The sequence below is a fragment of the Sinohyriopsis cumingii genome, chromosome 11 (assembly GCF_028554795.1).
Source record: "Sinohyriopsis cumingii isolate HCF-2022 chromosome 11, ASM2855479v2, whole genome shotgun sequence".
Lineage (NCBI taxonomy): Eukaryota > Metazoa > Mollusca > Bivalvia > Unionida > Unionidae > Sinohyriopsis > Sinohyriopsis cumingii.
In genome coordinates, this window is record NC_142971.1 from 54067050 (window position 1) to 54092484 (window position 25435).

The following is a 25435-nucleotide window of genomic DNA, read 5'->3' on the forward strand; positions in this document are numbered from 1 at the left end:
GTTTTATATTGTGTCTTCTCCATCACACTTGACAGAAGGCAACCTGGGATGAAGATATCACCCCCATTACCAGATATAGAAAAGTTTTATATCTTTCAGATTTAAACAAAAGATGCTAATCTGCCATCAAATATGACCACCATTATTAAAAAATGAAAACATTTACATAACACCTTTTCCAAAACTACAGAATAGAGAATTTTCTAAGATGATGCCAGTGTGCCATCCAATATGGTCACTTTTACTATAAAAGCATTTAAATGTCTTCTGAAAAATCAATTGCATAAAGCAGGAACAAAGGATGATGTAAATAACTACAGATCCATCTCTATCCTTCCTTGTCTCTCCAGATTACTAGAAAAACATGTACATGATTCTTTTCTCAACTATTTAAACACTTATGTTCTTATTCATGATAATCAGTCTGGCTTTCACCAGAATCACTCCTGTGAAACTGCACTTGTATCTTTGATTGATAAATGGCTGAAAGCATTAGATCAAGGAGAAATGGTAGGCACTATTATGGCTGATTTTCGTAAAGCTTGTGATCTTGTAGATCATGAAATATTGCTTGAAAAACTAAAAATCTATCAATGCAGTGAAAACTCCTAAACTGGTTTACTTCTTACCTAATTGATAGAGTGCAAAAAGTATATTTAAATGGTCAACTTTCCGAAAGTAAAAATATTATTTGTGCAGTAACATAGGGCTATATCCTTGGATCTCTATTATTCATTCTATTTATCAACGATTTACTTCTTAAGATTGGAACTTCAGTTTCTTCCACTGACCTCTATGCAGATGATACTACACTGTCTGAGATTGGTAAAACCAAAACAGTATTTGAAAATAACTTACAAGATGCTCTCAACAGACTTCAAGTATGGTGCAAAGAAAACAGTATGATCATAAATACAGAAGAAACAAAAGCTCTACTAGTTACAGCACAACAAAAACGAGCAAGGCTAGATAGCGATAAACTCCAGGTTCTATTTGACAACGTGAGCCTTAATATGACCTCTCAAGATAGAATTCTTGGTGTATTCATGGATAACAATCTTACTTGGTCTATTCACATTAAACATATTTCAAGAAAGGTTAATTCTTATCTTTGGCTACTGAGGAAAATCAAAATATACATTCCTCTTCAGTATGGGGTCATCTTTTATAAAAGTTATATTCAGCCATGTCTGGACTACTTTAATGTAATTTGGGGTAATACCTCTAATTCAAACATAACAACACTTTTAAGACTCCAAAAGAGGGCTTGCCATTTAATTCTTGATCAAAGTATAGACAACTTTCAGGATGCAATGAATAATATAAAGGTTTTCACAATACATGAAAGAATATTTTTAGAAAGGCCAAATTGATGCATAAAGTATCCAGAAAAGCCATTCCTGTCTATCTAAGCAATATCTTTCACCAAAGAGATGCTGATGGCACTCCAAATTTAAGGTCTATTAGAAGAAAAAATTATATTACCAAGGCCAAAGAAGGAATTGTTCAAAAAGGTTTTCAATATACTGGTTCACTGGTATGGAACAACTTTCCCTGTGACATAAGGCAGGCTCCTAGCATTTGATCTTTTCACAATCAGTGTATTAAATGGATGAAATCTTTAAAAAAAATTGAACAGTTCTAGTACAGAAAATACCACCTGCTTTTCTGTAATTTTACATCATTTTCATATCTGAATTTTTCAATGCAGGATTATATTTTATGTTTTATATATGTTTTATGTTTTCACTGATGCCTGTGCATGTGTTCCTGGCTTGATACTTTGAATTTTAAAATTAATTACTTAGTGTCAAGCCAGATTCTTCACATGATGTTGTATATGCTGTATATATTGTAATTAACAGATAGAAGGCCTCAAGGTAGATTAGTTCTGTAACTAATCGAGTTACCTTCTCTAAATAAAGTCTTTATTATTAATATTATTATTATTATTATATTATTATTACTTAACAGTATTTGGCAAAAATTTGACAGAAAGCATCGTGGCAAAGTGGGCTTTAAAGTAATACAGCTGATGATGATCTGCAATCTAATATAGTTATAAGAATAGAAAAATGTTGAAATTACTACTTTAGAAAAATTGTTTAACAGCATTTTGACTACATTTTACAGAATGCATTCCTGCCATATAGTTTTATGCACATAATGTAAATATATCATCAGGTATGGCCACTATTGCTAAAAATAGAAAAATGGTTCAACAGCTTCTGAAAAACTGCCTAACTGTTGGACCAAACAATAAAACGCAATCATCTTGCATACAGGGTTTTCAGATTTGTATCTCACTTGGATCAAAGGGCACAGCATTGTAAAGCTTTTGCAGGGGGAGATGAACATCAGTAAATAAAGCTTTCTAATAAAATGATATGCCAAATATTTTATAAAAGTGGAAGGTGGACTTATCATTGTGGATTATATGTAAATAATATGGCAGATTTTCTGGTCTTTTTCCTGCTGTAACCTGTATGATCATAATCCTGATAAATTGCAGGTTCTTCAGCGGTGTCATGCTGTCTTAGTTGAGATTCCCACTAGCCTGAGACAGAAGCGTCAGGCCAGCATCACTGACAGCCTTCATCACATGACTGCCTGCATCACTTATCATGTTGCCAAGGTTTGACACCCAGGGTCAAGTTAAACTGTAGTGTTCTCATCTTAGTCCCATCAAAAAATGAATCTGCTCACTTCCTATCATTAGTAATATCCTTTTCCATCTGTCATTATTACACCTTGGTTAGGTTTTCCATCTGTCATTATTACACCTTGGTTAGGTTTTCCATCTGTCATTATTACACCTTGGTTAGGTTTTCCATCTGTCATTTTCCCACCTTGGTTAGGTTTTCCATCTGTCATTTTCCCACCTTGGTTTGGTTTTCCATCTGTCATTATTACACCTTGGTTAGGTTTTACATCTGTCATTATTACACCTTGGTTAGGTTTTACATTTAGGTCAGCTTCTAGTTTTTCCTCAAATATGTCACTACTGACAGCATTTCTGCTTACATTCTTTGTCTTCACAAATAGACAGTTCAGACCTTCATTGAAGTCTGCATACATTCTTTATCTTGACAACTAGATAGTTCAGACCTTCATTGAAGTCTGTATACATTCTTTGTCTTCACAGTTACATAGTTCAGACCTTTACTGAAGTCTGCATACATTCTTTGTCTTGACAACTAGATAGTTCAGACCTTCATTGAAGTCTGCATACATTCTTTGTCTTCACAATTAGATAGTTCAGACCTTCATTGAAGTCTGCATACATTTTTTGTCTTCAAAATTAGATAGTTCAGACCTTCATTGAAGTCTGCATACATTCTTTGTCTTCACAATAGATAGTTCCGACCTTTACTGAAGTCCACATACATTCTTTGTCTTCACAATTAAATAGTTCAGACCTTCATAGAAGTCCGCATACATTTTTTGTCTTCAAAATTAGATAGTTCAGACCTTTACTGAAGTCCACTTCCTTTTTTTGTCTTCACAATTAGATAGTTCAGACCTTTACTGAAGTCTGCATACATTCTTTGTCTTGACAACTAGATAGTTCAGACCTTCATTGAAGTCTGCATAAATTCTTTGTCTTCAAAATTAGATAGTTCAGACCTTTACTGAAGTCTGCATAAATTCTTTGTCTTCAAAATTAGATAGTTCAGACCTTTACTGAAGTCTGCATACATTCTTTGTCTTGACAACTAGATAGTTCAGACCTTCATTGAAGTCTGCATACATTTTTTGTCTTCATAATTAGATAGTTCAGACCTTTACTGAAGTCTGCATACATTCTTTGTCTTGACAACTAGATAGTTCAGACCTTCATTGAAGTCTGCATAAATTCTTTGTCTTCAAAATTAGATAGTTCAGACCTTTACTGAAGTCTGCATAAATTCTTTGTCTTCAAAATTAGATAGTTCAGACCTTTACTGAAGTCTGCATACATTCTTTGTCTTGACAACTAGATAGTTCAGACCTTCATTGAAGTCTGCATACATTTTTTGTCTTCACAATTAGGTAGTTCAGACCTTTACTGAAGTCCATTTGATAAATGTTATCAATTGTTCTGGCACATGAAGATTATGCCATAGGTCTTGCATGTAAATTCTAACCATAAAGAACTCTTTGTATTATAGCTTAATAATCACCTCTATTAAACAATCACCTCATATCCAGCCATATTTGACTTTTCTCAAAGGCACTTTTCAGATGTATTTGCTTCCCTTAAAATGTCTATTTTCTTAAATTAGAAAATTTATTCTGTTCCACAAGTAACTGTTAATTGATCTTCAACTGTGTTTTTTTTACTTACTTAGAGTCTTTACTTTATTTTAATGTCATCATAACACTTCATGATTTATTGTAAACATTCCGACATGATATTGAGAGAAGTGCTTAAAACGTTTGTTTGTTTTTCTGTACAAAGTATGATATGGCTTATGCTACAACCCTATTGGTGGCAGCATTGATTTCAGCAGGTAAAGATTGCAAGTTAAGTTTCAGTAGAATACTTTTATAATGGCTCATGTGATGGAAATAAACTTTTTACCATTTACCTAGCCTTATTTAATACTTTGTTTTGTACCTTTTACCATGTACTTATCCTTATTTAATACTTTATTTTGACCTTTTACCATTTACCTAGCCTTATTTAATACTTTATTTTGATCTTTTACCATGTACCTAGCCTTATTTAATACTTTATTTTGACCTTTTACCATGTACCTAGCCTTATTTAATACTTTATTTTGACCTTTTGCCATGTACCTAGCCTTATTTAATATTTTATTTTGACCGTTTACCATTTACCTAGCCTTATTTAATATTTTATTTTGACCTTTTACCATGTACCTAGCCTTATTTAATATTTTATTTTGACCTTTTCCATTTACCTAGCCTTATTTAATACTTTATTTTGACCTTTTACCATGTACCTAGCCTTATTTAATACTTTATTTTGACCTTTTGCCATTTACCTAGCCTTATTTAATACTTTATTTTGACCGTTTACCATTTACCTAGCCTTATTTAATACTTTATTTTGACCTTTTACCATGTACCTAGCCTTATTTAATACTTTATTTTGACCATTTGCCATTTACCTAGCCTTATTTAATACTTTATTTTGACCGTTTACCATTTACCTAGCCTTATTTAATACTTTATTTTGACCTTTTACCATGCACCTAGCCTTATTTAATATTTTATTTTGACCTTTTGCCATTTACCTAGCCTTATTTAATACTTTATTTTGACCTTTTACCATGTACCTAGCCTTATTTAATACTTTATTTTGACCTTTTGCCATTTACCTAGCCTTATTTAATACTTTATTTTGACCGTTTACCATTTACCTAGCCTTATTTAATACTTTATTTTGACCGTTTACCATTTACCTAGCCTTATTTAATACTTTATTTTGACCTTTTACCATGCACCTAGCCTTATTTAATATTTTATTTTGACCTTTTGCCATTTACCTAGCCTTATTTAATACTTTATTTTGACCTTTTACCATGTACCTAGCCTTATTTAATACTTTATTTTGACCTTTTGCCATTTACCTAGCCTTATTTAATACTTTATTTTGACCGTTTACCATTTACCTAGCCTTATTTAATACTTTATTTTGACCTTTTAACATGTACCTAGCCTTATTTAATATTTTATTTTGACCTTTTGCCATTTACCTAGCCTTATTTAATACTTTATTTTGACCTTTTGCCACTTACCTAGCCTTATTTAATACTTTTTAAACTCAATTTTACTGAATTTGTTTGCCAGTTTTGAGGAAAATTTTGAGGTTAACATTTGCATTAACTGTTTGCACTGGTTTATATTTCTTTGTATTTTTGTTTGCATATTTGACACCACCTATTCAGAAGGCTGTCATTGTGACCTATATTTCATGCTTTATTGACTAATCTCAAAGTTTCCTAATTCTTCTTTAGTTTTAATATTTTAAAAATCAACAGGTTATCAAAATCCATATTTTTATAGCACATGTACATGCACTTGTGCAACGTAAAAAAGCCACTGAAACATTACTCTTTTGAATCCTCAGGTTCTTAGGTCATGGGGTCAAAAATCTCTTGCTAATAACTTAAATGAGGCAGGACGCCATCTGCTTGCCCTGGAATCTGGGGAGGGATTCAAGGAGTCCAAGGAGGATGAAAGTGACCAACTCCATATCCCAGAGATTGCTGAGGCTGCAGGGCCAACCATGACTGCTGATGGTGGTACAGCTGGGTCTGTCAACTTGCAGGTATGGGATGATATATTTATTTAAGTATAAAAATAAACCTGTTGTCATGTGATACATCATTTTATCCTCAAAACAGTTTGAAGCATGATACTTGAATTCAAGCTAAAAGCCCAAAATAGATACTGGAGGTAAGGCAAGTTCATTGTAATAAGTCAGTGTAGGAGAAGGAGTTAAGTAAATACAATTCTGAAGCTGTATCATTCTAACTTGGAAATATGGCTTGAAATTAACAAATGCTGCATTTTGATTGGTCAAGATATTTTCAAGTAAGATTAGGAGGAGAGTAGTATGACATGATCTCTTTCAGAGAGAGATATTTTAGTATTCATATTCTTCAAAAATCTCATCTTTTTCCTCATAATTGAAAATCTTGTTAATTAAATGTAAGAAATTAAGGCTGAATATGCTTTTCATTGATGTGAAATATAATAATATATTATCTTTTTTAAACATGCTTGATGTTATAGTTATTAAGCTTGAAAAGTTAGACCTGGAATGAACAGATATTCAGAAATCTTATTTACAGGATGATTCCACCTTTGCTCAGAATCTGTTTGATATTCCCTTCACCTGTTGATCATATGATAAATAAAAAAACTGCGTTGCTGAAGTGAAAAAAAATGTTTTGCCATATGTTACTTATCTATGTGGCAGAGGGAGTGTTCCATAAATTTTGTCTGAATGAGATTGGCTAATGATGACCATTATTCTTATGCCGGATTTAAACATTAATGTTAGTCGTACACTAAACAAAAATGTTATTGATGCTTCCTCCTGAACATGTGAAAGTCCTGTCAAGATGAAAATTCACTTTTATTATCTTCTCATTGGTTAAAGGTTCATTTATATTTTAATAATGATTTTCCTCTTGATTTTAGCGAAACAAAAATCATACAGTATGTACTTTGTAGACTTGCCTTTTGCCAATGTTGCTTGATATGTTTTAGAATGTGTCAGTTACTGTGCAAAGTATATTAATTATGTCAAGGTGAATTATAGGAAATCTGTCCCATGTCATTCATTAAAAGAATTTATTTATTGTTCAACAATCAGATATTCTCTGACGATATTTAAACTTTATTATCATAAAACTTTTAATGTTTTGTATCTGTTACCTTGTTTTTGTTTATGTGTGTGTCAGTTTTTTTCCTAACAATTTAAAATAAGAAAGGAACTGAACACGCACTTTCATTTTAAAAATATTTTTTATTACGTTAACTTTTTTCTGTGTCAGAGAAGCTGAATCATTTATTGTTACTTTGTTATATATAGCCATTTGTACAGTTATTTGATAATTGTCTTAGCACATGATATAAAATAGTCAAATCAGAAAAAGAAAGAAAGAAAGTAAGAAAGAAAGAAATGAAATCATCATCAACATACTCTGATGGATATACAGTCTTCACTTCTTGTCTTATAAAGTTTACACCAATCTTTCTTGATAATTGATGTGATGACCATTTAAAAATATTATTATTCTCATGCTTTCTTCCTCCTATCTTTTCATTTCCAAAACAAATTTTTTGGCTTTGCACTTCATATTCTATTTGTAAAATTGTTTATTCAATCTAAATTTAAAAATGGGACTAGTTTTCCTTCTCTGTAAAGAAAATTTAGTTGTAGTTATTGCTTCCTAATTTTAATCTAGAATATTTTCCTAATTACTCTGTTACATGATAGTAGCTTGCAGATGAGGTGAATCTAGATCCATTTAATTTGTGTTGATAATATATCTGTCGATTTGCTTTAAAGTTTGTTGCTTGGGGATGGTTTATAATGCAAGAATAACAACAGCTTGTTTTAAAATTTAGCAAGGTTTCATTGACACGGGTTATGGGTCATGATGTTTTACTGATATTCTTGGGAGCTTATTATGAAGACTTTGTGATGTTAGTTAATATTCATTAACATTTGTACCAGCAAATTGTACATATCACTGCTGGAGGGTCTTGTATATTTCAGCAAACAGCTTGTTCATTCGTAATATCTTTAATGAATTGGGAACTTTTTAATCTTTACTGTAGCATATATTTGACTTAAACTATTATTTTTATTATTATTAATATGTCTCTCTGAAACATATTTTGGAGTTTAATTTATGAAAGGGTTTATTCAGATATCTAAAGGCAAAATCAAATTCTACTGTGGCATGAGATGTAAAGATTTTTTAAAGTTGGTTTCTGGATTATGCTATAGGGGTCAAACACAGTTGGCCAAAGAACAGAGGAGCAGCTTGGGAATGGACCTTCAGAGTCTTTCCAAAGTGTTCAGGCAAACACTGCTTGCAGCAGTCTTATTTCACTTTATTCTCTCCATATGATTTCTGCCATTCAATTTTTTTTTTAAATGCTTCATTTATGACTGTTATTGACAGAATAAGGTTTGATCAGATTACACAAGCTTTTCTTACTATCTCATAACTTACTTAAACATTCATTCTGTGATCATTCAAGCCAAAAATTATTTTCTGAACTTAAATGGAAGTCATTAGACATTAATTTTTAAACAGATGCTGATGTAGGAGGCAAGTCTCAATCAGCCATTGAAGCACAATGCTAGGGTAACAGTCTCAATCAGCCAATGAAATACAATGCTAGAGTAACAGTCTCAATCAGCCAATGAAATACAATGCTAGAGTAACAGTCTCAATCAGCCAATGAAATACAATGCTAGAGTAACAGTCTCAATCAGCCAATGAAGCACAATGCTAGAGTAACAATCTCAATCAGCCAATGAAACACAATGCTAGAGTAACAGTCTCAATCAGCCAATGAAACACATTGCTAGAGTAACAGTCTCAATCAGCCAATGAAACACAATGCTAGGGTAACAGTCTCAATCAGCCAATGAAGCACAATGTTAGAGTAACAGTCTCAATCAGCCAATGAAATGCAATGCTAGAGTAACAGTCTCAATCAGCCAATGAAACACAATGCTAGAGTAACAATCTCAATCAGCCAATGAAACACAATGCTAGAGTAACAGTCTCAATCAGCTCATGAAACATAATGCTAGAGTAACAGTCTCAATCAGCCAATGAAACACAATGCTAGAGTAACAGTCTCAATCAGCCAATGAAACACAATGCTAGAGTAACAGTCTCAATCAGCTCATGAAACATAATGCTAGAGTAACAGTCTCAATCAGCCAATGAAATACAATGCTAGAGTAACAGTCTCAATCAGCCAATGAAACACAATGCTAGAGTAACAGTCTCAATCAGCTCATGAAACATAATGCTAGAGTAACAGTCTCAATCAGCCAATGAAACACAATGCTAGAGTAACAGTCTCAATCAGCCAATGAAACACAATGCTAGAGTAACAGTCTCAATCAGCTCATGAAACACAATGCTAGAGTAACAGTCTCAATCAGCCAATGAAACACAATGCTAGGGTAACAGTCTCAATCAGCTAATGAAACACAATGCTAGGGTAATAGTCTCCATCAGCCAATGAAACACAATGCTAGAGTAACAGTCTCAATCAGCCAATGAAACACAATGCTAGAGTAATAGTCTCAATCAGCTAATGAAGCACAATGCTAGAGTAACAGTCTCAATCAGCCAATGAAACACAATGCTAGGACAGCAAATGGTGCGATTTCATGATCATAGTAACATATTTTGTTTCCTCATCTCATCAGCCAGTTGAGTTAGTTTTGCATAGTTTGGGGATTACTTTTTATTGATTTACAAGTCAAATGCACTTTTCAACTAGAACTTCATTTGGTGAAGACCTGACATAAATGTTTGTGAGTCTGGTTTGAACAAGACTCAGGTTTGACCAGTGTGTGTATGTCAGAAAGCTTGTCAATAGTTCCCTGTGGGTTAATAGTTTTTACTGAATTTTACTGTTTTCTTCCACCACCAGTTATACTGGCTACCATATATATCCTATTATGTGCTGATAAATGGCATTAAACCCACAACAAAACAACACAAAACCATGCATGATTGCTACAGTATTTTTAGTCATTTTTAGTACACCATCAATCCATGAAAATTATCATTCTTTTATCCTTTAACTTTTCATGTAGAAAACCTATTTTTCCTTTTTTTAAAAGCCCGCCCCTTTTAGGTACCTAAGACAACCTTGAGTCATAGTTACTAAAATCATTTGTACACCTAAAAAATAATCGACATACTGAAGTATGAAAAACAATGGATAATTGTGGTATTGTTATATGATGAAATAATAAGAACATAAACTATCAACTAAATGCCTACAAAACTTAATTCTAACCATAAGATTTGTTCTATGCATGTAGCACATGCCATTTACTGCACAATTGTCAGAATAAAACTAGCTTCATTGTGTTAGAATATAGAATGAAAATATTATTTTTTGTGAGATTCTATGTATTTGTATTCTATGTGTCTACCAATAATCTGTATGTAATGACAGAAAGAAACTTATAACAACTCTGTAATGATTGCCTTTGAAGTGAAAAGCTGTAATGGTTTAGGGAGGGGTTCTTGTACTGCAGATGTAATGGTTGTGGGGAGGGGCTCTTGTACTGCAGATGTAATAGTTGAGGGGGGGCTCTTGTACTGCAGATGTAATGGTTGGGGGGGCTCTTGTACTGCAGATATAAGGTTTTGAGGAGACACAGGGATACCATGTATATGAAACTGAGTTTATGTTGGATCATCAGCAACATAAAATGATCTATATAAATCTGAATTAAGGAAGCTTCATTGTTTGATTGTTTCAGATGGGCTTTGACATTAGACCTTAATTAAAAATTGTCATTTGCAAAAACTGACATCTGTGTTATCCAAAACTTACATAAATAGAAACAAAACTTAAATGCACATATGTTTCATCAATATTTTATGTTGCTTATCAGCTGATGACATTTTTAATGCAGATTGTTTTCAGTCAGTACTTACCATTAAATTGTACAGAGCAGAGAAAGCTGTCGAAGATAGGGCTACTACATTATCAAATTCGTTCATTGCATTTACATTTGTCCATGTTAGCACATCTCATTTGTTATTTGCCATCAAAATTACAAATTTTATGTTTTCTTTGTTTCCAAGTTTTAATTTTTAAAATTTTTTTATATCTTTACTTACATAGTATTTTCCACTGTCTGCAATTTGCATGCATTCAGTATTGGTTTTGAAATTATCAGTGTTCATTATACCAAACATTTACATAATTACTTTGGCAAATAATGTTTTTTTTGAAGTTTTGGATGCTTATTGGTGTTGGACATGTAACATGATAAATAACAACTGTACACCGCTCCAGTGGCCTAGGGGTTAGAGCATCTGCCTCGGATGCGGGAGGTCGTGGGATTGATCCCCAGTCGAGTCATACCAAAGACTTACAAAAATGGTACTAACAGCTGCCTCACTTGGTGCTCAGCATTAAGAGGTTAGTGTTAGGACTGGTCAGCCTGGTGGCAGGATAATGTGACTGGGTGGGGCATCATGCCGCAGACATGTAGACATCACTATAAACTGTCACACTGCAGACATCATAGTGATATGACTGAAAAATTGTTAAAACAACATTAAAAATTCAAACCAATTTTCCTTACTCAATCCAGTGATGTTCAAAATCATGTAGGCATTGTTGTATGTTTTGGTAAAGTAGCAGACATAAAAAAAATTGGCATGCTCAAAATTTGTTTGCTTACGTATCATGTCTCTTCATTCAATGAAAATTCTAGATGTACAAATGTATGTTAATTCAGTATTAAAAAATTCCTCTTGTTCCATTGTAAAACATAAATTTTGTAATATTTATAATACCTATCACAGTATATCAATCATACAGCAAGGAAATTACAGTCAATCATACATCAAGGAAATTACAGTCAATCATACAGCAAGGAAATTACAGTCATGCTTCATAACATTAATAGAATTAATAAATTAGGATCATTAAAGATAATTTTTGTTTATAGTTTTGATTTTGACTTGTGCCTCTTGTAGAGCATGAAATCACGTAAGAAGGGTAAGAAAAGCCAGACAGGAGGGTTGAAGGACCATGAACCAGAAGTACCTGTCAACGAAGAGCTAAAGGCATTGGAGACTCACATGCTCATCTTATCCAAACAAGGTATGTGGGATCTTATCCCATTATGTGCAGATTCTCTTTACCCCCAGTTATAAAAAATTTGGACTAATTTTTTAATTTAGAAAGCATTTTGCCATGATATGCCCACTGTTTTTCACAAATATACATTGTGTAAATATTATATTTTTGTTTATGAGTTGTGTGCAGTTGCAAGCAATATAGACCCTGATCTACTGTTGAATAATACACTGGCAGATCAAGGTCTCTGTCATTTTTTTCTACAAATTACTCCTTACAAATTGCAAAGACCCAGATCTGCTGGCACATTATGCATTGGCAGGTCTGGGTCTGTGCAGTTTACATTTGAACTCAAATTAAAAGTTGAACATGAATTATATGTGACTAAATACTGTTACGAATCTACTGTCTTTCACTGAATAATAATAAAGAGCAAACACCAACAAGTTTAGTAAAATTCAACAAATAATTTATTTCCCAACAATACAAAATGAAAGTTAAATAGAACTAACAGAGTTTGAACTAAATCCATTTAGTCCTAAAAGTTCTATCACAAGTCCAAAAATATGGAGTATTCAGAATGCATTCCAATCTTGATTGTGCTCATGTACCATTAGCCTGGAATAGTGTTGATGTTCTAACAGTCTTGATGTATCACAATGATACAATCCAAAATGTCTCGAAATGAATTCACAATAATCCCCAAATAGTGATTTAGTCTCAAAGTACCAATGATCACATTGTAATTCCTATGAATAATTTTGAAAAATCATATCAAATATCAATAAAAAGAACTAAAAGAATGATTTTACTACAGATGTTAAGGTTGGAATGATTAATTCTGATGTAAAGAACCTTAATATAAAAATCTAAGACACAACAAGAGAACCAGGATGAGGGTCAAAAGCTCATTTCAAAGACATTCTAAGTTACAAAAAAGATCAAATAGACCAGGAATTCCCAAGGTGAAAACAATGTCCTGAACACAAATCCAAGTAAACTTATTTTCCTACAAGTAATAATTATCTTAATACGTAATCTACAATGATAAACAAAAATTACTATGTAATATAATGTTTACAAATGAACCTTACAATCTACAATCATCAACAAAACTTAAACACACAATATAGATATACATAACAATACCCTTAAGCATCTGTGGCATAAGCAGAATAACTGAAATTTACACAAGAGGCTTTTCCATCAAGCAAACCAAAACTATAAACTGTCATTCAGTTAGTGCTGTTAAGATTAATTGACAGAGTTAAGCATTGGTTACTGTTAGTGACATGATCAATTAAATAATCATGATCTGTATGATAATTTAACACCAAAATTCAGTTTTGTTTCATTCCCACTGTTTAGTACTTAAAGCATTTTTGAAAAATAATGTTTTTGGTAAGGCATCATGTAGATAGATTAGTTATTAATTGATTATTAATCCATCAGCAGATACAGATGATGGATCTTGAAATTTTATCCAATTTCCATTTACATTCACTTGCAGTTTTGATCTTGCTATGTTTTAGTTACCAGATCACCATTAATTCAAGAACAGTTGATATACTTTGCAGTTATTTGTAAATGACTTCCTGTCATGGCCTCCTTGATTTAGTACTTACCTCTTGGACAGGCCATTGCTTTTGCAAAATTTTCTTTATTGATGTTTCTTTTGTGATTTGTCAAGTTTAAGAATTTCTGATAAAGACTGAACCATGTCCCATAAAAGTTAAACAATATTTGTATCACAGATTCAGTTATACAAAATCATGTCTTCTTGTGCTACATATAGTATTCATTACAATTCTAGATTACTGAATTTTTGAATACCCAGATTTAACTTTTTGTAATTACTGACAGTCTTTCATACTATTCATGTGGCCATATAAAATGAGACGAGACTGAGGTAGTGTCACATGCAACCCAAACACAATTCTCTGTTTTACAGCCCAGAATGAGCATGAGCTAACAGGCAGTGAGGATCCCAATATTCTCCATGCTTACATTGCCTACTTGCCAAGCAGGATAGCATTCAAGGAAGGTATGCACAATAAGAAATTTAGCAAATCATAAAATGTCACAAACTACACAGAATCTGTCCAAGACTTCATCAGTTTACAATTTCAATAAATAGGTTGCACTCTGATATCATTTCAGCGCAGTTCAGTAGCTGCTACACTGATATCCTTTCAGTCCATTTCAGTAGCTGCTACACTGATGTAATTTCAGTCCATTTCAGTAGCTGCTACACTGATGTCCTTTCAATCCATTTCAATAGCTGCTGCACTGATGTAATTTCAGTTCATTTCAGTAGCAGCTACACCTATGTCCTTTTAGTCCATTTCAGTAGCTGATACACTGATGTAATTTCAGTTCATTTCAGTAGCTGCTACACTGATGTCCTTTCAGTCCATTTCAGTAGCTGCTACACTGATGTAATTTCAGTCCATTTCAGTAGCTGCTACACTAATGTCCTTTCAGTCCTGTTCAATAGCTGCTGCACTGATGTAATTTCAGTTCATTTCAGTAGCAGCTACACTGATGTCCTTTTAGTCCATTTCAGTAGCTGCTACACTGATGTAATTTCAGTTCATTTCAGTAGCAGCTACACTGATGTAATTTCAGTCCATTTCAATAGCTGCTGCACTGATGTAATTTCAGTTCATTTCAGTAACAACTGCACTGATGTCCTTTTAGTCCATTTCAGTAGCTGCTACACTGATGTAATTTCAGTTCATTTCAGTAGCTGCTACACTGATGTGATTTCAGTTCATTTCAGTAGCTGCTACACTGATGTCCTTTCAGTCCATTTCAATAGCTGCTACACTTATGTAATTTCAGTCCATTTCAATAGCTGTTACACTGATGTAATTTCAGTCCTTTTCAATAGCAGCTACACTGATATAATTTCAGTCCATTTCAGTAGCTTCTGCTATACACAGTTAAGCATAGGAATTATTGTGGTTCAGATTTCACCATGGAATGCCTTATAAGTTTAAGTCCAGATTTAAGCCATTGGATTGGTCAAACAAAATTTAGACTCTAATGTTTTTTATCATACTGTTGGATTCAGCTTCTCTAGACTCAAATGCTTTTGATGAAATCCAGATCAGGTGCAGCATATGATTGTAAAGTTTAGGTCTTGGATTAAATCCCTATGTATGCATACAAAATTTCTACATGTTGCCTGATATGGGTGGTGGGGATGTTTGGCTAGGTACCTCATTTTTTTCTATCCTATTGAAGTATCTTGCTGAATGCCAAATGCCAGGATATTTGGTACAGTGCTTGGAGAGAAACGAGTTCATTCAGTAGCAGGTGATAAAAAAAGAGGAATTAGAATCAAGTCTTTAGAGATTTTATAAAAAGATGCAGCACTATGTCTACATATTTTATGTCAAAATGCAATGTATTAATGCTAGATTTCAAGCAAGATTAAACCAGGAAAAAAATGTTTCTTTTTGGGGTCAAAAGAATGAATAATTTACTTTTTTGCAAAATATGGACCACTCTTTTTGAAAGAGTGAAAGGATTTGCTGCTTCATGTCTTGTTTTCTCTAGCTATACAGCATCTTCAGAAAACTTGCCCTTCCTTACAAACTCACCGTTCACTGATATCATGTTTCGCTTGTGGAAAAACAGTGAAATAGTCTTCATTGGGATTCAGTAAGAATGATCATGATATGTAATTTCCAATAGACGTTTTACCCTTTTATATTAAAGATTTCTCATGTAGAGGCCAATGAGGGCATGTGTGGTTGTTGGGGGAATACTCTGTGCCTGGTTGACTGAAACGTCAAGGTACATGGCATCTTGATAATGATGTCAGTACATGTACTTTAGTTTTATTTATAGCCTATAAAATGGATATGTATCACTGTAAAATGACCATAAACATTCTCAGATCCTCAAATATACAACTGTTTTCCCTGTTTTGACATATATTAGAACATTTTATCAAAAAGTTGTACAGATGTCATTTCTTTTTTGGTACCATGTCAAATGGAGCTTGACTTCACATAGACACCAATGTTTCTATCAGTTGATTGTCTTGCCGTCAATGACAAATTTTAGGTATTGCTTTTTCAGAGGTGACATCATTGTAGTCATTAACATTCAGATTTCATATTCAGGTTTTTATAATCTTGTTTCTTATACATCAGTTATGGTATTCAACTGGTACTCTGTGTAATATTACCATATGCCCAATGTTTGTACTTTAATTTGCAAGCCAACATGTCATGCTTATCTTTCAACCCAAGTGACAGCCCTGCATGGCATGGGGTGGTAGCTTTCTTCCAGAAGCTGTGACATCAATTCTGTTTTACCATAGATGCATATGTACAGGGTGAGTTCTACCAAATTTAATCAAAAAAATGCAAATTTTTTAGACAGGACTTTTCAGGTAACACATTCTGCAGTTCCATGTTAGGATGTGGATAAGATTAATATTTGTTGAAATGAGAGGCCAGGAAGCTAAAAAAAGTGGATGAAAAGGACTACCGCCAAGTTAAATTTTTACCCATGTATGCATATTACCATGAAATAACCAATCCCAAACAACTTCCTCAAGATATCTACACAGCTGTTCATACAAGAAATATGCACAATTAGACTTCCTTGACTAAAAAAAAATGATGGATTGTTTTTATCTACCTGAATCATAGGTGAGAAGTGTAAATTTCTCTCTGGGTGAATGAGTTACACAGAAATATGCATCATCATGACATCATTCACATGGGAGACAGAAAACTCCATGGAGCCCTAAATGTTCATGTTTTTCTTATAAATTATAATGATTAGCCAATCAGAAATGATGTTTCATGTGCAGATATGCTAGAATTAATGTGTTTTGCTGCATCTACCAAATTATTTTCTATGTCTTTTTATAAGTTGTAAAGTTCCGGAAGCGTGCACGGTACCTGGAGTTTATTGTGCAGGTGGCACAGAAAGCCCTTACGGAAGGTCTGCCTGACCAGGCCATGGAGTGGTGTGAAGATGCTGTTGGCTGGCTTGTAAGGTGAGTACTTATCTTTTTTGCAGGCATATCATCTCACAAGAAATAGCTAGACTGCAGTATCACTGTTTATGCCCCCTCTGCATGCTGTGGGGACATCATGTTTTTTTCCTGTTTGACCAAGTCAGGCCATCTTTTTAACCCAAGAAGTTTGTTGTTATGATAGAAGAAATCCACAAAATGCAGACAAATTAAACTTTTCAATTCTTATTTGTATGTACATAGACAAATTAAACTTTTGAATGCATATTTGTATGTACGTAGACAAATTAAACTTTTGAATGCTTATTTGTATGTACATAAACAAATTAAACTTTTGAATTCTTATTTGTATGTATATAGACAAATTAAAATTTTGAATGCTTATTTGTATGTACATAGACAAATTTAAATTTTGAATGCTTATTTGTATGTACATAGACAAATTTAACTTTTGAATGCTTATCTGTATGTATGTATGTATGTATGTATGTATGTATGTATGTATGTATTTTTTCATTAATTCATATCGAAAATAATTTTCCACTAAAATATATGGAGATAAAATTTATATATCTGTGTAATATAACTGTATGCTATTTTATAATGATCACACTTTACAAGTAGGTGCAGAAACCCATATAATAATATAATACATTTCGCTCGTAACTAAATATCAACAAATTGTCAGCACAAAATATACATAACATTTCGCTTGTAACTAAATGTCAACAATTATCAGCACAAAACACATTTTGCTCGTAACTAAAAATCAACAATTGTCAGCACAAAATACATTTCGCTCATATCTAAATGTCATAAATTTAGATATGGGGGGGAAGCTGCTGAACAGACAAATTATTATATCAATATTGGATGCGTTGTGCAGATGGTTCACACGATCGCCATGGAAAAGTTCAAAGGGGCATGTTCTCACTTACACTGAGTGAACAAAACTCCTGTATAAATAGCAAACCAGGCATACGAAGAATTAATTTGTTGCTCCAGTCAGAACAGCTCTGTCTTTTCTTTACAGTGATTCTGTACCTCATTCCCCAAGATGTAGTCATATCTTCACAGTTATTGTTGGCACCCTTGTTATGATATAATGCTTATCATAACATATGTAGACAAATTAAAATTTTGAATGCTTATTTGTATGTATGTATGTATGTAGACAAATTAAAATTTTGAATGCTTATTTGTATGTATGTAGACAAATTAAAATTTTGAATGCTTATTTGTATGTATGTATGTATGTAGACAAATTAAAATTTTGAATGCTTATTTGTATGTATGTAGACAAATGAAAATTTTGAAAGCTTATTTGTATGTAAATAGATGACATATTTAGATTTTAAGGCTATTCAGTTTAATTTACACACTTTTTGGACTGAGACCTTCTTTCACAAAAACCTTGTTGGTAATGAATAAGCAAAAACCACTTGATGCAGACAAAGAAAATTTGGTAGGCATATTCTTATACTTATTCTGCAGGCCAATTTTAATTTTTTATACTTATTTTGTAACAATATGGAAAGAATAATGTATCTAGAATTGAGTCTTGTGGTACTCCTTATCTAATTGCTCCAGGTTCAGAGAGAACATTATTTATCTAAATATGTCATGTTCTCTCACTTAAGTATGAAGTAAACCATCTAACTGTGCTTTCATCACAGTAAATTTTCAGTTTCTTCAAAAGGATTTCATAATCCACCATGTCAAAAGCTTTTTTGAAATCTACAAATACAGATCCTATTATTCTACCATGACCAAGTGCTTGAAGCCATTTATCAGTTAGGGAGATCAAGGCAGTCTCACATGAATGTTTCTAACTAAAGCCTGATTGGTTCGGGTATAACAGCAAGTGTTTGGATAAAAATTACATGAATAAGTCATGGACATGTTTTTCAATGAATTTTGACAAGTTTATAATAATAATAATAATAATAATAATGAATTTATTTAAAGAAGATTTTGTAGTATTGAGATTGGCTGGTAGTTATCAGCATCATCCTTATAACCAGATTTGTAAATAGGAGTTACTTTTGCAGTTTTCCATATTTTGGGACAGATGAGGTTGCAATACTTAAATTGATTATGAATGTTATGCTATCTAAAATAGCAGAGGCAGACGATTTAATGAGTCATGGACCAATCTGATCAAGTCTTATAACTTTCTTGGTATCAAGTTCACTGAGACATTTTTTTAACAAAGTTTTATGATACTGGTGGGATAGAGAAACATACCTCCTTAGAGATATTGCTGCTGCATGACTTTTTCAGTTATTAAAATTGATTTATTTCACTGGTTCTTTTAGTTTTGTGGTAATGTTGGTGAAAAAATAATTGTAAACATTTGCAATGTCAGTGTCATCAGTGACTATGGTGTCATTTACCAGAAGTGAGTGAATGGTATTCGTCTGATCTTTTTGTGTTCCCCCAATGAGTTCATTGAAAACTTCCTAAATAGAATTTGAGTTGCCCTTTTTGTTTTCAAGCATTGATTGATATAAAAAAAAATTGTAGCTATTTTAATCATACTTGTTACTTTATTTCTAGATACTTTAAAATAAGGTATTGATAAATAATAATAGAAATAAAATATTGATTAATTAAAAATAATAAATAAAATATTGATAAATAATAGTTTGACCTTGATCTTATTATGTCAAAATTGTTCTTTATCTAAATCTATATGACATTGTTTAGTCTTTTTTATGATATTGCAATATATATTTAACATTATCACAATTATGCAATATTTTAGTTATAAGGACAATTCAGAGATTGACTCAGAGAAGTCTATGTCTGAGTTAGTGGATTCAGAAGAGTAAGTAATTTGACTCAGTTTACAGGGAAATAGATCTGTGGCATGGAAAGGTGCTTTTCTTTCTTGTTATAATGGTTTCTTTTTTCATATATCATTTCTTAGGAAAATGGGATAATGTGTATATTTAACTTCATTTAATTAACTATATGCAGTTCTTTAGTTAGTGAATATTTTTTCATAAATCATTTTAAGGTGTTTGTTTATTTCTTTCATTTTTGAATTGGTACATTACCATTTTCCATTGTAAATCTCATTAGGTATATGCATCAGGATTATTGCTCATCGTCAAGGAACAGAAATTTTCTGGAAATATTTCAGCCATTTGTAAATAAATGTATCCAAAATCCAAATGAGGAAGCACATCTGATTAGTCAGATGTTTTGATGTAAATGTACCCCAAATCCATGTGAGAGAGCACACTTGATTGGCCAGACATTTTGATGTAAATGTACCCCAAATCCATGTGAGAGAGCACATCTAATTGGTCAGATATTTTGATGTAAATGTAGCCCAAATCCATGTGAGAGAGTACACCTGATTGGTCAAAGTGGCAAACTGACACACTGGTGCAGTACAGAATTACTGTCCCATATTGGTGTAGGCATGGGGATGTGGGCTTTTTATTTCAGCAGTTTCAGTTGGTTAAGGTGTCAGTCACAGACCTGTGCAGAATGAAACTGTTACATGGTGCATACTAATCTTGCTTCTATGCAGGCATGCATATTTATGTCATGTTTGCAGGCAATGCAATATTTTATACATCATGTTTTGAGACTGAAGTTATCCAAATGAGATTAAACTCAGACCTTATTAGAGTCCAAAACTGGGCACAACAAAATAGGATGATAATTAATGAAAATATAAAAAAAATGTATGATTTTGGGGACATTACAAAAGCTACACAAGTCAGGGAACCCAGAACTATCTCTTGCAATAAATAATCATCCATTAGAAAATGTCAAACATGAAAGGCTTGTAGGTGTGTCCATAGATAATAATTTATTATGGAACGACCATATTTATAAGTTTAGTAAAACACTGTCATCCAAACTTGCCCTACTCAGCAGAATCAACAGAAACTCGCAATCTATACTACAAGTCATATATTCTTCCAACAATGGATTACTGTTCAAATGTTTGGGAAAATTGCTAAATCTGAACTTGACAGGATTTATAAACTTCAGAAACGAGCAGCACATGTAATTTTAGATGCATCTATTGATCATCCCTCAAAAGCATTGTTTACAGAACTCAAATGTTTACAATATATGACAGGATAGACTTTCACAAGGCAGTTCTTTTATATAAATGTCTACATGGAACTGCACCAGAGTATCTTCAGGACTTATTCAGGCCTTTATCAACACAATACCAGTTGAGATCAATATCACATGGAAACCTAATACCAAAACCAAGAACAGAGCAATTTAAAAAGAGTTTTCAATACTCTGGTACAGTTCTGTGGAATAAGCTTCCACTACATGTAAAATCTGCTGAAAACATTAGAGTGTTTAAGAAGAGATATCATGAGCATGCATGTGTTTCTAATAGATAATGGATATTAGTATTTTAATACTAAACATGTTAAAATAAACAGTAAGCATTGCTATCTTCATATAATGTGCATTGTTATACTCTCTTTACAGAGTCTCAAGGGAGAATAGTCTTTGACTAATGAGTCACCCTCTTTAAATAAAGCATTATTATTATTATTTTTATTGTTATGTCCGTCTATGTTGCATTCACAAATTTGAAAAAAAAGTTATTATATAGGCTGATTATTATAGGAATTTACATTGAAAGATTTTCAGCAATGACAATTATGAGGTATTAGGTAGGTAAGATTTTCTTCAGTTGGATGTTCAACAAATACATCAGGGAGAGAACTTTTCATGGTACTAACCGGTTCAGCCTGGACATAGAGATGAATCTCGACAATGTACCTATAATCACTGCAACATAGAATGTAGATCACTTCCTCCTCCTCCTCTTGAGAGCAATCAGTAATAATACAAAAATTAAATTCCACATCTAGTCAAGAATTACAAGAATTTCTTCACCCAACTTGGTTACCTGACCATCTTCTCCTGTACCCTAGTTCTTAAGATTTAAATGGTTCTTTCTTTACTAATCAAACAATAAATTTTATATAGCTGAGCCATCGAGTAAATGCCTATCCCTGCCTCTATTCCTAAAATATTAATATATTTCCCTATTTCAATTATTCCAAGGGTACAATAATTGAAAATGTTTCCAAACATCTAAAAAATCCTAGGTTCAGCATTGCTCATGTTGATTTATTTCTGAATAAGCTTTTAACTTCTTTGCAGACGTAATGAGCAAATAATTGGTGTCCATGCCTTCATGACCAAACAGCCGGGTGGGACAATTATCGTCAGTGGAGATGACCCCAAAAAGTTTGCAGCAGCCATGGTGGAATACAGCAAGGAAAAGGTTAGATACTGATTGTACTTTTTTCTCTATAGGCAGCACGTTAAGTGTGCAGTAAATGTAAATGAATTAAACATGTGATTAAAATAATTTATTTGGTATGACTTGAATCATTAGTTAATCCACTGAGCAAATCCTTCTTTTTCATATGACTCTGAAAGAACTATAACTGTTCTACAACACTTTTTTGCAGAGTTTTAATGTGATTGTAGAAGATAAAATCAGACATAAAAAGGAGTCTACCCATATTGTGACATGTTTCAACAGTTTTTGGTTTTAATGTTCCTCTAAAAATTGTACACAGAGCCACACTGTTGTCCATAATAAGGCTGGGAATAGGACTTTCCATCAGATTCAAGCCACATAGAATCTAGCCAGAAGTGCATGTCATGATGGAACTCAAGACTGCAGCACAAGGCAGGGCACTAAGATGGCTGCCAGGTATTGCTCTTATTCCTGCACCAGCTGTAAGGGCCATTAAGGCACTGGGTGAAAACAAGCTTCAAATTGTAATTCGCGAGCTGGGGCAAAAATAACAGTGCTTATTTTAACCTGGGATATTAACACTGTCGGAGAGGACCTGAATATTGAGAGACTGGGAGACTATTGTATAGTTAAAAACAATAACAATAGGAAAGGTAGGGAGAATAGGAAAGCTGCTCAAACCAGGGTGGCCAGCCACTCTAATATGCTGGTTAGCAATTTTAGCAGTACACCGAGACATCTAGACCAGATACAGTCACCCCAAATGTTGAAAACATCAATATCCACCCAAACCTTTACTCAGCAGAATAACATGAAGGACATGGAAGCACAGATGGATATTACCATTTCGGAAGATACCATAGCCATTGAGCAGGCCAAAGCTGTGGCTGTATTAGAGGCTGCGGCAGAAACTGAATCACCACAAGACACATGAAGAAGTGGACGATGAGAGTGCTAATTCCAATGAGACAGACAAGGTTGTGCAGCGCTACATACAGCTAGGAATAGACGAAACCTTATACAGCTTGAAAAAGGCTGAAAACTATGCCAGTGCTGTGAAGTATATAGTGTGGAGAACCTTGAGGACTAGGAAACCCAGACCACAGCAATGGCAGTTTGGGCTGCGCATCCTCACAGAATACTATGGCAAGGTGTACCATGAGTGCCCTCATTGCACCCTCATTGAAACTGCCATTGAGCTAGCAGAAATTTACAGGTTTGAGGCAATACCTGAGGGAACATATAAAGAACCATGTATAGCATCTGAGATACAAGAAGAAGACCGTCGAAAAACCTTCAGGATGCTGACCTAACAGCCCTTTTTAGGGCTAACTTATCAAAATTGCCTTAATAATTGTGGTTCATATCTGGCTCGGAAACATATTTCAATTAAACCAACATACTGATATGATCTTTTGGCTCCTGTTCAAAATTTGCTAAATCTTTTCCAAATATTGACTAACAAATGTTTTACAGTCCCTATGACTTGTTTGGTGAATAATTTAAAGTAAAAATGTATGCTTAGTACAATATATTCTAGTAATATAGGTAACTAGATAGCTTGACTCTAATTACAGTTGTGGCTAACACAAAATGGGCTCTAGGGAATCCCAATAATTATATAACTGGGAAATGGGACTTACAATAGGTCTTGGCATTTCAGGCATATTCCTGTTTGCATTTGCCGTATCGTCTCTGGTGAGTCCTTTTCCTCTATTGCTTGCTCAGACATTCATATGATGAAACGTGGAACTATTTCCACTCGTCTATTTAATCAGGTGCCCCGATGAATGTGTAATCCGGAACTGGGGTGGCACTATAAATGGGTGGTTCCCAATAAGCGTCTCATACATGACACAAACTCTAAAAATAAGATGAGTGTGTGTTGGGTCTACTCCCACTCATCACTGCCCTCCATAGAGGTCATTTGGGATGCTATTGTCCCACAACCTGTGGCTTAATTAAATAGCAGACCTTGTCTACATTGATGAGTGGGTGATGTGGCTCAAATTCCTTCACCCATGAGAAATTAAATAGTGCGCTGTGCGCACATTAATTACTCATACATGGCCAGTTGGTTGCACACAAGGATAGTTCAAACAATTGATTGATTGACTTTCCATCAATAGCTATGCAAATTTTCTTTGCCAAGGCCCTAAGTATGTAGATTAATTATGCAAATTTTCTTTGCTAAGGCCTTAATTATGTAGATTAATTATGCAAATTTTCTTTGCCAAGGCCCTAAATATGTAGATTAAATATGCAGATTTTCTTTGTCAAGGCTCTAAGTATGTAGATTAATCATGCAAATTTTCTTTGCCAAGGTATGTATATTAATAAGATTATTTTGAAGTTCATGTAGTGGGATATTTTGTTAACCTGACTATAGCTCTCATCTGACTATAGCTCTCATATGCAGATGTGAACAGCATAGTCACAGATCTGTGTTCTCTTAATGTATTGACAGATCAGGATCATCACAGTCAAATCAGCTTATGGCTTAAGTTGAACAACATGGACACATATCTGTCATCTTATAATGTATTGACAGATCAGAGTCATCACAGTCAAATCAGCTTATGGCTTAAGTTGAACAACATGGACACATATCTGTCATCTCGTAACGTACTGACAGATCAGAGTCATCACAGTCAAATCAGTTTATGGCTTAAGTTGAACATGGACACATATCTGTCATCTCATAACATACTGACAGATCAGAGTCATCACAGTCAAATCAGCTTATGACTTAAGTTGAACAATGTGGACACAGATCTGCTGGCATATTATATAATGCAGATCTGGGTCTGTGTTGTTTGCATTTGTGTGTGTATTGT

At 33.4% G+C, this 25435-nt stretch overlaps 1 protein-coding gene across 3 annotated transcripts in view; it reads left to right on the forward strand.

Annotated features, from left to right (window-relative positions):
• LOC149788472 (cilia- and flagella-associated protein 54-like) overlaps positions 1-25435 on the forward strand; it is a 255451-nt gene that overhangs the window by 89583 nt on the left and 140433 nt on the right. For all 3 annotated transcript variants that reach the window (XM_089974455.1, XM_089974456.1, XM_089974457.1), the window contains 6 exons: positions 2513-2635; positions 6080-6280; positions 12228-12354; positions 14282-14374; positions 17227-17353; positions 22493-22616. In XM_089974455.1, the coding sequence (XP_089830581.1) occupies positions 2513-2635; positions 6080-6280; positions 12228-12354; positions 14282-14374; positions 17227-17353; positions 22493-22616 (795 nt within the window). The remainder of the gene's footprint in view (positions 1-2512; positions 2636-6079; positions 6281-12227; positions 12355-14281; positions 14375-17226; positions 17354-22492; positions 22617-25435) is intronic.